Source organism: Acomys russatus, chromosome 20 (assembly GCF_903995435.1).
Source record: "Acomys russatus chromosome 20, mAcoRus1.1, whole genome shotgun sequence".
Classification (NCBI taxonomy): domain Eukaryota; kingdom Metazoa; phylum Chordata; class Mammalia; order Rodentia; family Muridae; genus Acomys; species Acomys russatus.
In genome coordinates, this window is record NC_067156.1 from 50,773,711 (window position 1) to 50,788,034 (window position 14,324).

A 14,324-nucleotide genomic window follows, 5' to 3' on the forward strand; every position below is an offset into this window, starting at 1 on the left:
TTGTGAATGCCAGCTGGTGGTGGAAAACCAGACATTGGTGATCTCTCACTTTCCAAGTCTCAGCTCTTCAATGACTTTTTGTTGAAAAAAAACTAATAAAGACACCCACCCACCCACAAAACCTTTGACCCAAAATTTGTCCCACACATAAGATGTGTGAGGACAAAGAGAGAGCAAAGATTGAGGGAATGGCCAATCAAAGACTTGAGGCCCATCCCATGGGAGAGAACCAATCCCTGACACTATTAGTGTTACCCTGTTATGCTTGTAGATGGAGACACCAGCCAAGCATTAGACAGAACTTGGAGAGTCCTATGGAAGAGCTGGGGGAATGACTGAGGGAGCCCGAGGGGTCAAGGTCTCCACAAGAAGACCTACAGAGTCAACTAACCTGGGCCCATGGTGGCTCACAGAGACTGAACCACCAAGCAAAGAGCATGCATAGACTGGTCCTCAGCCCCCAGAACATATGTAGTGGATGCACAGCTTGGTATTCATGTGAATCCCCCAACAATTGGAATGGGGGCTCTCTCTGACTCTGATACCTCCCTTTGGATCCCCTTCCCCTAACTGGGCTGCCTTATCTGGCCTGTAAGAGAGGATGCGCATAGTTCTGCAGTGAATTAATGTGACTGAGCTCATCCTTCTCTGAGAAGGAGAGGGGAGAAAGGGGGAGGGTATACAAGGAAAGAGACAGAAAGGAGAGGGGAGGGGACTACAATCAGGATGTAAAGTAAATAATAAATACATACATTTAAATTAAAAAAGTAAAAAATAAGGACAGAATTGAGCATGGTGGCACAGACCTTTAATTTCGAGCATTCAGGAGGCAGAGGCAGGTGGATCTCTGTGAGTTTGAGGCCAGCCTGGTCTAGAGAGCAAGTCTAAGGATGGCCAGAGATACACACAAAAAAACCCTGAAGCATTGTAACTGACATCATTCCCTGTGCCGCCTGCCTTCTTTTGGGTGAGACATGGACATTGCAAGGTTGCCCGGATGCTTATCAAGGTCAACACTCATGTGAAAGCAGAGAATCTGGGAGGTAAAGAAAGAGCAGAAATTCATCCTTTACCACTCACATTTTCCAAAAGAGCAGAGAAGGGTGAGCTGGAAAACACCCTCATGGTAAGAAATGTGCTCGGGGTCAACAGGTGGGCTCAAAGCACAGTGCAGACATGCGTGGGCAGCACCAAGCCCCTTTGGCCTCCTGAATCTCTGAAGTTAAGGAGTATCATCCCTGCTGTTTAACTGTCAGACTGTTTGTGTGCACGCATGCACAGGTGCGTGCAGATATTTGAAAGCCAGAGGTCAACATTGGGGGGGCGGGAGGTCATCCCTCAGGTGCATCTTGTTTGAGGCAGGGTCTCCCTCTGGCCAGGAGTTCCAGATGCAGTCTAGGTTGGCTGGTCGAGAAACCTCAGGAACCCACCTGTCCCTGCCTCCTCAGTGCTGGGGCTGGATTGCATGCGTGCACCTCTGTGCCTTGCTCACTTCTGTGACCAGGCTCGTGCTCTCGTGTTTGCAGGACAAGCAGCTTACAGCCTGGGTGATGACAGTTTTCCTAACTGAGCTTCCTCCTCAGGCTCTTCTGTAGCTCCCACATTTCTTCTCCTCTTCCCTCTCCCCTCCTCCCTACTAACTCCCCTTTCCTCCCTCCTATATTTGCTCTGACAAGCTGGGCTGTAGCTCTGAGGCTAGCACACTGCATACCTTGTGGCCAAGGGTCCTCTTGGCCAAGTTTTTGCCTATATGCACAATTGTAAGAGCACAAGAAGAGAGGAATCTAACAATGATGAGTGCACCATGTTCAATTTTTTTTGAACATCATTTCTTCTCTTGGCCTCCCAGATAGTTTTTAAGATATGGTTGGCAGTGCCGCATCAGTGGATTGGCATCGGGTCTGTGGAGACAGGGTTTTTAAGGAAAACCAGCTTTCTCCTTTGACACAAAGCCAGTATGCTTCCCATCTGACTGAGCAAGGGTATTAACTGAGAGAGCTGAGGTGAAGCTGAGAGTTTAGCTCTCAATCACAGTGTTGAGCCAACGATCATCTGGACCATAGTTTGTCTTATGGATAAGCCAGGAATCAGAGAGGCAGGAAAAACTTGAAAACTATTTATAGATTCCTAAACTCAGAGAGCAAAAATAATAGAATAATGATTTTCAAATTGCCTTGTCCCCAAAGTAAGCCCTTTGCCTGCCCCGTTGAGTCCAACTGGCTCTTAAGAGCCAACAGGATATATTGGAACCTGAGACCAAGTCTTCTTGTGTGTCATCCTCTTTTCGCCATGACCCTTTAGCAATGTGCTGATGCCTGTCCCTCGGATGTCCCAAGCAGCCTGCAAGACTGATGCACCAGCATTGGTGGCTGGCTGAACATTAAATATATACCAGCACAGTGTGCGAGTCCTGCTTGCTTCCTTGTTTGGGTGTAAGAGATCTCATTATTTTTCCTGTAGAGACTCTTGACTATGTAATTTCATTCCAAAGAAAGGGTTAGCCTGCTGTTTTGTTAGTACTGAAGAGTCACCTCTCAAAAGCAAAGAAGTGAAAGGGGTTAATCCCCTTTCTTCTTTTCTCAAAAGCCCACAGCATTTGCAAAGAATCAGACCAGTGGCACAAACGTGAACTTTTTGCCATTGGTGTTTTCCATCCCGATCCCCCTGGATCTCTTGAGATGTGCCTCCTTCCTTGCCTAAGGTCAGTCTCTCCCCTCTTTGTACAGTCCCCAGCTTCAGGCTCTTCACCTGAAAGAGAAAAGGATTTTTAAAAAATATTTTTTATTTAATTTTAATTTATGTGCATTGGTGTGAGGGTGTCAGATCTTGGAGTTACAGACAGTTGTGAGCTGCCATGTGGGTGCTGGGAATTGAACCCAGGTCCTTTGGAAGAGCAGACAGTACTCTTAACCACTGAGCGATCTCTCCAGCCCAAGAAAAAGATTTTCCTGTGATCCTCAGCCCTCTAGACTTGCACGTGCTGACAGATCCATGCCTTTGACAGTTTCGTGCCCCCACCTCCACCCTCTATCCTGCAAAGATCATAGCGAACTCTTCAGGAGAGCAGTTACTGAATGTAAGGCGACTAGAGCATGGCCGCTTTATTCCTTAGGGACTATGAGACCCATCGCAGATAGAATGTGTTTGAATATAAATTAGTGATATCAGGAAACACCAGTGGTTGGAAGCCTTTTAGGCCCTCTGACACAGGCAAAAAAAAAAAAAAAAAAAAAAAAGTACACCACAGCCTTCTCTTCTGCATGAAGCTGGGAACTAAATGAGAAGACAAGGAAAACAAAACCCTCCAACTTTTATTTGCCATTTGCCCAATGGCAAGTTGTGTTCTGTTGAGTAAGGTGTGAGAAATCATCTGAAATCGCAAATTTAAAAATTTGAGTTTTTGAAAATGGGTGTGTGTGTCTCTGTGTTGAGTGTATATCACATGTGTGCAAGTGCCCACAGAGACCAGAAGAGACTGCCTGGAGCTGGAGTTATGGGTGGTCTCACATGGGTCATTTTCCACCACTGCCAATGCCTTTAACCACAGAACCGTCTCTCTGGCCCTTCAGATTGTGAACTCTGAACTTCACTTTCTGAAACCACTTTCCTTTTTCTCTGTGTGAGGAAGAAGAGTTACATTTACTGAACATCTGTGTACTGAATGTGACAGCTAATATTGTGTGTTGGAGAACAGTGTGTGTGTGTATGTATGTATGTGCACATGTGCACGTGGGAACATGCATGCATGTGTGTGTGGAGGCCAGATGCTGTGGTAAGGTATCAGTTGCTCTCCACCTTGTTTCTTGAGACAGAATGACTCACTGACTCAGCGAAGCTGGCCAGCCAATGAGCTGCAGGGATCCTCCTGTCTCTGTCCTCCTCACAGACATAATAGACACCACCAATGTGCTTGACTTTTTACATGGGAGCTGGGGATCCGAACTCAAGTCCTCATGTTTGCATCGTAGGCATTTTACTGAGTGATTATTTCCTCGGCCCACAGCTAGCCTGTTGATGTCAGGGCATGGTGGACATTAGGGTCTTTGGTAGGTAAGGAAACTAAGGCAGAGGGCAGTGCAGCTAGTAAGTGGCCAGTGAAGAATGGAAAGTGGGCTTGGTCCTGATGAGGTTTCTTCCCTGCATTTGACTCACCCCATGAGCAGAAAGGCAAAGGTGGCTCTTGGCTTTAGTGTCTGCAAGCTCTCGCCACAATTAGGTTGCATAACATAACCACAAAGCAGGTAGCATAAGTCAGCACTTATTTCTGTCCAGGAGCCTGTAGGTTGGCGTGGCTGTTTTGCTGATCCAGGCCACGCTTGGCTGATCTCAGCTGTACTTACCCAAGCATCTGCAGTCAGCTGCTGGGTCAGCTGGGGGGGTGATCTAGTAGGGCTGGAGTTGGGTCATCCCATCTCCTCCTACAGCTAGCCTCAGATTGTTGGTAGAGTTCTCAGAGCCTAGACAAACTTTCATCTAGCCTGACTAAAGCTGGGCCCTTGGTCGCAAACCATCCTGTCACCAAGCCATGAGCGTCTTCGGCTGACACCATGTTTTGCTGATGGAGCCAGGGCCTTAGCTCAGCTCTCTGTGATGACCTCTGTTTTCTTTGCTATGATGAAATACCCTAGGCTGGGTATTTTACAATGAAGAGGGGTACATTCAATTCATTTCTGATGTGGTCTGGTGTCAGTGTGTCTTTGATGAGGACTGCACAGCAGAGGCTAGATGGCAGGCTTTATGACAAGTGAGAGGGAAAATAGAGATCAGATAGTGGGGCAGGCACTGAAGGCACACCTTAGTAACCTCAGGACCTCCCACCCAGTGTGCCTCTTAATGCTCGGCCCTATGCTTCCACACGTGAACCCTTAGGAAAGCAGAACACACTTAAACTACACCCAGACTGAAATAGCCTCTTTTTGGTGCATGTGCTCATAGCTTCAGAGGGGAGAGGGTTAAAAGGAAAGGCCATTTATAAAGACTCTGAGAATTACTATATCTAGACAGGAAACAGTGCTGTGCTTGGAGGTGACACATGAGCCGGGAGATGAGGTGGGAGGAGGGAGAAGAGAGTGCCGGATGCAGGAACAAAAGGACAGCTGGATTCTTGGAGGACAAGGATGGACAAGACAGTTCCAGAAAAATAAGGGGGAACTGAAGGGTAGCAGAAACAAGTCTCAGGAAATATAGAAGATCAGAGACTAAGGGACAAACCAGGGTCCTCAAACTTTGGGATCCCCTTGGACCACATCCATCCTGCTGCTGGTTGGTAGCCAGGATATGCTCAGGCCCCTCTCTCCAGTAAATAATTCATGAGCCTCCACCAGGACAGTATGTTTCTCTGCACACTCATCTCCTGAAGCTGCTAGTGTAGGAATCATGCAAACGTATCTCTTCCTGTTTAATGAGGCCACTGCGTAGGAGTTCTATCATTATCTCATATCAATAATTCTGTTGCAGATCTCCAGGCTTAAAGAGGGTCTCAGCCCAATACAAGAAGGGCACACTCACTGGGGATCTGAATTCATGGTGCAAAATCCAGGTAATGTGTAGCATTTCTGCTCCAGAAAGACAGGGGGATTCAAGCCTGGTTTTAGGTTCACCGTTTCTTCAAGGTGGTGCTAGGGAGGTTGAGAAGGAAGTTTCCAAGGCTGCTGACTGTCACCCTCAACAAAGAGGAGCCACTGAACTTTTATGAACTGTAACGTGAATCCATGCCTCTGCTCCGTCTTCCTCTCAAAAAAATGTGTAGAAAGGAATCCCAAGAGGACATGTTGGTACTAGCTTTGACTCTGTTGGTACTCACTCTTCTAGGATTCTCATTTTCCTTCTGAAAGTGACACCCTCTGACCAGACAAAGACACTAAAAATCTATGACTGTGATGAACACCAGGCTACAGGATGTGAAAGGTGTCAGGTAACCAGGCATGGTAGCTCCTGCCTAGAATCCCAGCACTCAGCTGGCAGAGGCAGGAGGGGTACCATAAATGTAAGGATAGCCTTGTTGAAACAGCAATCTTCAGGGCAGCCAGGACTACATGGACCTTGTATTAAAAGCAAACCAAAACCAAACAGTGTTCAGGTGCTTGAGAAACTAAAGGCACTGAATCTATGGCATAGACCATGAGTCAAGACCATGTACGAAACAAGAATGACGTCACCTGTACCTGCCTTCAGAGCCAGCCAGACACTGTTTTACACACACACACACACACACCTAATGTCTTCCACAGATGCAAATTGTCTCTGCTTTGGTAAATTCTGCCTCAGGTCTCTGACCACATTCCTGCATATTGCCAACGGTGAGCAGTGGGCAGAGTTAAGACCTGAGTATCAGAATCTGAGACCCCAGAACTGCATGAGCAGGCCCCTCTCAAAACAAATAAGACATGGCTATGGGGGGAGCCGGGATGGAGATATGTGGAAAGAAGGTCAGTCAGGAAAGATGTGTCTCTCCCTCCTGGCTAAGAAGGATCAGCTAAGAGGAAGTAACATATCCCTGAATTTATAGTGACTCTGTCTTATTAACGTCCCTGATACCATAAAGGGAACATCAACAAACTGATGACTAGGTAAAAGGCACATTGACATGTTGAGATGTGAGACTTGGGCTTGTGCCTGAACCGGTGCCTCCCTTAGAAACAAATGGTTAAAAACTCAGTGTACCAATGAGCCTTCATTTGTAGATTAGTAGTCGGCTGTTGCCCTTTGCTATTAGTCACAGGTTATGGACAGATCTATGAATTCTTGTCTATCCCTGCCCTGGTCCAAAATGACCAATCTGAGTCAGTGGAGAGAGGGAAAAGGTGTGGTGGCATGGGCGGCTCACCTCGCGGCCGCGGAAGGCCAACAAGTGATTCGCCCCATGTCTGGGCTGGAAATGAGCTCGAAGTTTCTTGGACTCACACCTCTCACCAGCACTTAGTAGAGTCATTGACTCGCGTCCATTCTCCCTGCTTTTTTTCCCCTTCAGAAGGGAGTAAGAGAACAGATATAGTTAGCCTGGGCCTACCATCCACTGTGGAATTTCCCTTGGGGAGCTGGAAGCTGGGCAGGACTGACTAGCATTAGGCTGTGGCAGTACCCCGTCAACACTTCCTGTGAACGTCTGCTGTTACCTGGAGTCTCTCGTACATTCCTTAGTTGTAGAGAGCCACTTGGCACATTCCCAGCCATTCAGAAATGGGTACATATTGACTGTATAATATCTTACCACTGCCGGAACGAACCGTTTGCAGGCTGCCTATGTCTCTTGGGATGGCTGGCACTGTGGTTTGTTTTAAGACTACTGAGGCTCACAACCTCGCACCGCCTGTTATTCCATCTGTTGATTTTTTACTTTCAAAGCAAGTAAAACTTTATTTCATTCTAGTTCTGAATAAGTGACCTTTTTGCTTATTTTAATATAATGTATTTTAATGCATTTTATTTTAATTAGCTCTTTGAGAATTTAATTTGTCCACACGATGTGTTTTAATCCTATACCTTCCCCATCCCCACTTCCAATCCCTTCCAGATGCCTCCCGTTCACATCCTTTTCCCAGCTTCCTGACCTCCATATTTTGATAGCTCACTGAGTCCGATCACTGCTGCCCATATACACCTGGGTAAGGGGCCATCCACTGAAGTATTGCCAACTAATCATACTCTTAAAGGCCCTAAGGAAGACTTACTCTCCATCTCTCAGGAGCCATCGATTATCAATAGCTCCTCAGCTGGCAATGGAGACTTGTGAGCCCTTCTGCCATACGTGCTGCCATCTTGACCGGCTTGTTCTTGTCCAGGTCCCTACAGCTTCTCATGAGGACAATGGCCTTGCTGTGTCCAGAGACACTGTTTTGCCCAAGCTTCCCTGAAGCTCTGACTCTTACAATCGTCCTGATCACTCTTCTACTGTGTTTCCTGATCCTTGGGTGGGAAGGCTGTGATAGGGATGTCCCACTTATGTCTGAGCGCTCCACAGATACATCATCTCCACGCTCAGACCACTGACCAGATGACTCTGTGAGTGAAGATGATGAGTTGCCAACCACCAGCTGTTAATACTTTGAGCAAGTCTGGACCTATTACTTCATTGTTTTGGCCTTCTCGCTTTGCCGTCTGTTGACAGACTCCAGGATGTAACATCCCGTTTGCTGGTGTGCAATCAGGCAGTTGTAGAAAGCAACTGGAAGGGAATAGGAAGAAAGCACTGACCTACTGTTTCTCTGCACTTCTTGGACATTTGAAGCATTTAATATTTTTCTAAGAATATAAAGCTCATATCTATCTTATCTATCTGTATCTCATCAAATATAATCTGACAAACCAATGTGGACTTCTCCCACACAGTGTAATCACCCTCCTAAAAACACAAACAGAGGCTTATCTGAAGGGTGGTCAATATTGGTATGAAAATTGAGGGCGATGTGACTAATCCAGAGGAGGGTAACAGAGAGCTCCAGCCAACGTTTACAGAAGCTGATGGCTCAGATCTTATCAGATGATAGCTGTATGTCACTATTAAGAAACCTCGGGCTGGAGAGATGGCTCAGTGGTTAAGAGCACTGTTTGCTCTTCCAAAGGACCTAGGTTCAATTCCCAGCACCCACATGGCAGTCACAACTGTCTGTAACTACAGTTCCAAGACATATGACAGCTACATACCAATGAACATGAAATAAAACCAAATAAAAAAGAAAAAGAAAAAGAAAGAAAAGAAAAGAAACCTCCAGATGAAGGCTCCATGCCAGGAGGTTGAGGCAGCGCTGGGGGCTGAAGACCTGAAGTGGCAGTGTGTGTTCAAGCACATTGTTTCTTACATCCCAGAAAAACCTTTGGGGAATACCCCTCAGAATCTCTGGGGAGAGGGGTCCTAAGCACTGCCCTGCTCAAAGGCCCCTCCCCTTGTAACTGGTGCTGTTCTGCGAAAGGGGAGACGGAAGCCTGGGCTCCCGACCATCGCTTTCAGTACCTAAGCATCCACCTATTTCCTTTTAAGATGACAGTCATCCTGCCTGATGTGTCTAGCTCAGAGTTGCTGGGGTAATCCAATGAGTGGAAGCTGGCACTGTGATTTCTTTATTTGGCTCAGGAATACAGGCCCTGAAAGGTTAAATTACTCTGCGATCCCAAGCCTTAGAGGTTGGGGTCAAAATCTGAAGCCAGGCACCCCTGACCGCAGAGCTTTCTATACAAGCAGGTACTCCTGGAAGATTTTAGAAAGCAGGTTATTCAGACTGAGGCACGTGGGCCATTGCAGACAGCTTCACCTGGGAGCTACTGCATGGTGCAGAATCTCAGCACGTCCACAAGCCAGCCTGCATCCGCATCTGTATTTGTAAAGTGCTCTTCAGGTCACTCCCGCACACTCTAAAGTTCAGACTTGCTCTGACAGATAATCTGAACTATGGCATGAGAGTCTCAATATGGGCTCATGGCAGCCAGGCAGGCACCCATGTAATCCCACAAGCCATGAAAACCTGGTGCGGTAGCCAGGGGTGGGTGCACAAAGAATTATGCAGGAAAAGCTACGCAAGGATGGGGTGGGTGGAAGGCCTCGAGCGCCTGCTGTCTGACATCACATTGCCAGGGACCCTTCTCTCATGAGAAAACCCTAAATCCTCCAAGAATAGTTCTTGTGTGGCTATACTTATTTTTGGAAGATAATAAGATTCATTCTCTTTGTTGTTGTTTCTTTCTTTCCCTCCTCCTTCCTTTTCTTCTTAATGAGAGAAGGACAAATCAGGAGGGAATTATTTGCCCCAGCAGTTTTCCATCAGAAGTCCCTCTACTCCTGCTGCCCTTGGAGGGTGTTGTCACATCTTGTTCACTTTAGCAGTGAGTCCTGTTTGTTTCTCTGTGGAGTATAGATAGCATCCCTGAGTTAGGCGAGAGAAGATTCAGTTTACAGAGCCTTGTCCCCACGAGTGTTGAACTTGAGTTAAATCCTCTCCCAGTCCATCCCAGCTGCTATGGCAAACTATCATTCCGGAGTTCATTTCTCTCAGTTCTGGAGGCTGGAAAGTAAAAGATCAAGGGCCTGCTTCCTGGTTCTCAGATGACGGCATTGTAGAACATTCCTACACGTTTGGAAGGCTCTACCGGCTTTTCCATAAGGCACTATCCTACGCATAAGAGCTACACACACACCACATACCACACACTAATGTGTGCGTACACACATACACACCACACCCCCTACATCTCCACACCACACACACCACATACCACACACACATGCGCACGCACACACATACACACCACACACCTTACATCTCCATACCCCACACACACACACACCACATACCACACACACATGCGCACGCACACACATACACACCACACACCTTACATCTCCATACCCCACACACACACACACCACATACCACACACACATGTCACGCATACACACCACACCCCCTACATCTCCACACCACACACACACACACACACACACACACACACACACATACCTGTGTTCCTGCATTGGCTTCACTTTAAAGTAGCCAAAATAGAACCATCCAAACCAATTTTCCATGATATTTTTGTTTATCACACTCCAGTATGACCATCTGCCATAGCAGCTGGAATGGGCTGTGGGAGGACTTAACTCGAGGACAACACTCACAGGGACAATGCTCTGTTGTCTTGCTTTTTAAATGTCTGGATAGGCAGGATTCGGATCAGGATGCTTTGGTTCTGTTACCTTGACTTTCACCCTGTCACAGCTTTTGGACTGCTATGAACTGAAGCCCTGCTTGTGCGTCTGGAGGGAGTGTTCTTTCAGCCCATCTGAGAACGCTTCTAGAGGGTGAATGTGCAAAGCTTTCCCCCTGGTTCGGGCCTTCTTCACCTTCCTCACCACAGCTGATTCCAGAGACACCCCCCTCCCCCCAAAGTTACAAATGGGCACAGGGATGGGAATAAAAGAGAAAGGGAAAAGCAAGTTGAGTCAGATCCAAACTAGACTGTGAGACGCAGCCCCAACTCTCTTTCTCTCACTAATTGCTGTCCTCTATCACCAGGAGGAGCTGGGCTGGCTTCCTGTTGACAGGTGGGCAATCTACGCAATAAAGTGTAACCGTTCCCGTCCCCTGTATGACGTCAGTGTTTTCAGTGGCTTGCCTTCCCTGTTGAGTTCTCACTCCACCACTGACTCCTTTCCCTTTTCTTCTTCTCTTTCCCCTTCAAGCATGCAAACGCAAAGAGCAAGAGCCAAACAAAGACAGGAACAACTCACAGAAGAAATCTCGCCTGGTGTTCACCGACCTCCAACGCCGGACGCTCTTTGCCATCTTCAAGGAGAACAAGCGCCCCTCAAAGGAGATGCAGATCACCATTTCCCAGCAGCTTGGGCTGGAGCTGACCACTGTCAGTAACTTCTTCATGAACGCCCGGCGCCGCAGCCTGGAGAAATGGCAAGACGACCTAGGCACGGGGGGCTCCTCCTCATCCACCTCCAGCACTTGTACCAAAGCATGATTCAAGGATTCTCACCTGGGCACAAGTCACCTCCAAATGAGGATAACAGATACCAAAAAAAGCAAAACAAAACAACAACAACAAAAAATCACAAAGACATCAGATTCTTAGCTGGGGCCCTTCACTGGTGACTTGAAAGCACAATTCTCTTGAAACGTCTAATCTAGCTGTAATCATAGGCCAGGTGTTTGTTTTGTTTTGTTTTTGTTTTAAATGGCTACAGAGTCCAAGTGCACGCTGAAAATGAATGACCCAGTCACTATCATCTGAGCACGCTAAGCAGCCCAGAGATCCAAACGGGGCCTTGTTCGAGCAAGTTACTTGCAGCACGGCATCAACCAAGCCCTGTGTCACCATTCAGGCCCTGTCAATTTCTTGCATTAGTTTCCCATGAGTAATAGTGGGAATTTGGCCTGAGTATAGACACAGTTTAGGATTCCAAAATACTATGTTAAGAGAAGAATTTAACAAGAAAGGCCTCATTTGCTTCCGAAGTGCTTAGCCTCTCTATATCACAATAATTCAAATTCTCAGCCATAATATTACAAAAAAAAATCAGACTGGTAATTACTGAGCACAAGTTTTAAATATGGAAATCAATAAAAAAAAAATCCAAGGATCTGTTTTTCCAACTCAGGCATCTCTTCACTGGGTAGTTTAGTACGCTTTAAGTCGATTTCAGTTTACAAATTTTCTTTTCCTTACCTCCTGGAAATCTCGTGTGGTCTTTTGGATCCGTCAGGAAAAAAAAATCAGTTCAGTTGAGCTCAAAGTATCAAGCACAACGAAGACAAACAGAAACAAGGAAGGTTCTGGTTTCAATGCATCCAGTTTGATGAGGCGGCTTGTGTCCGTCTTCACTGCTGAGAAATCACTAGGGAATCATTGGGAACATGGCTTCAAGCACATTTTGCAGTTTGTTACAAATTCTGTTTGTACATAACGCAGATGCACACTCAGGAGGCCAATTTAACTGTTACAGTACAGGAGCAAATGTATCATTTGAAAAGATCTAGATTTTTTTTTTTAAGATCATTACCGTGTCCTTGATTTACTTGTTACCCAGTTCCTCCTATGTGCTTTGCAACTGTGGTTCAGTCTCATTCTTGCTGATTTGTGTTTTTCCCTATCCCATCCCCTTAGTTGGAATGTTTCGATTGTTTTCTACAAAGAAACAGTTTACTAAGACAAATCCCGTCATCTCTTCCATTGTGGACTCATCCTTGTAAAACAGCCGACGGAATCTGAAGAGAACACAGCACACCAAAGAAGCAGAATACTGCAAACCAAAGACATTTCTTACCTGCCATTTTCTAGCCTTCAAATACTGTGATTACTTTTAGAGATCAGAACACCTCTGTAACTCCGAGTAGCATTCGGCTCTTGTCTTGGGCTCACCATCTGGCTGAGCAGACCAGCTTTGTCAATGACATTAGCCAAACATCCAGGCAGTGGCTTCGTCGTGCCAGCTCTGGTTGTCACCTTCCCCAAAGGATGAGGGCCCACAGAACTCTGGGAGATTACAAAGGTCTGTATGTGCATATTTACCAGTGAATGGCCCCAGGTGGGCACCATGGGGTGTTCAAAGCAAGCCAAACGCTGCAATGATTCTTTACAGACACTTGAGACTGACTTTTTTTGTATGAATTACTTAATTGAAACCAAAGAAACTTTTTTTCTGCACCTACTTCTGCAACAAAAACAGAACTGTCCCATTAAATGAGTAAATCCATCAATCACTGGAAATTGCCACCAATGAGAAAAGCACGCTAGAATAAGAAAAAAACAAAAAACACCGAAGACACACTGTGTTCAAACAGACCTGTTGGGACATTTTTTTTCTGGAAGCAGATTTGAAAGAAAGGGTTGAGACAAGAATCAAAATACAGAAAAGCCTCAATGGCTGCTGCTTCATCTGACAACTCACTCGGTAATCTTAAAGTTGAAGATTGTCTTTAATTTGTGCCTATGCAGTTTTTCAAAACAAAAAAACAAAAACAAAAAAAAAAAAAAACATGGAACAGAGCAACAGAAACCTCAACAGCTACAATACCAAAGATGAGGATTCTCACACCTTCTGTCTCAGTTCATTACCTTCTTTTGCCTGGCTAAAATACTTATAGCGTCATTGATCTGTACAAAGGTAATTGGGTTTTGTTTCTTTAAGCAACAAAAGGAAAGGGGCGTTTGTCTGACTTTATTGTTTCTCTTTAGTTTTGTTTTATGGCTTTTTTACCCAACGTGGAATCCCCTCCCCATCAAAAGTTTCCATGGACCCCAAATTTGAGATGTTGGGATACTGAAAGATGTTCCCCTCTCTCTTCAGCAGAGTATGGGAAATGCCGCTGTCGCTTGAATGTTCACTGCTTAGCCCTTACACTTGGTTGCTTCTATGTTCAGAGTCTCGTCCTTAGGGGACGGAAGGGGAGCAAGGGTCAGGGGTAGGAGTCTGCGTGATCCATCCTCTCCAGAACCAAAGAATTTATAGAGAATTTACAACCTCATCTTCATGTGATTGCCACATAGTAACAGGGCTTCATTTGGGGGTGGGGAAACATGTAAAAAGAATTGCCAGTTTCTACTTTTCTATTAGCTTTTTAAAAAAAGTTCAGCTGTAAAGTTGCATTTCTAAAGAAAGATATATAAATATATATATTAAACATATGAGTACATATAGAGATCAACCTGCATTGGTGATAACCCAAATTTTTTGCTGTCCAAATTCATACCATTTTTTTGTCACATGATCCATTCACTGATGCCCAAATTCATGCCATCTTTTTGTCACATGCTCCATTCACTGAGTGTTCAGTTCACAACTGCGCTCATCTCTCATGCCATTCCAGAGTTGATTTGCCATTATG

General features: G+C 45.8%; 1 protein-coding gene across 1 annotated transcript in view; it reads left to right on the forward strand.

Moving 5' to 3' along the window:
- Positions 1-11,532, forward strand: part of Onecut2 (one cut homeobox 2) — a 42,313-nt gene extending 30,781 nt beyond the window's left edge. The window contains exon 2 of the mRNA XM_051163430.1: positions 11,171-11,532. Coding sequence (XP_051019387.1) covers positions 11,171-11,460 — 290 coding nt within the window. The 3' untranslated portion in view covers positions 11,461-11,532. The remainder of the gene's footprint in view (positions 1-11,170) is intronic.
- The last annotated feature ends 2,792 nt before the right edge of the window (positions 11,533-14,324 follow it).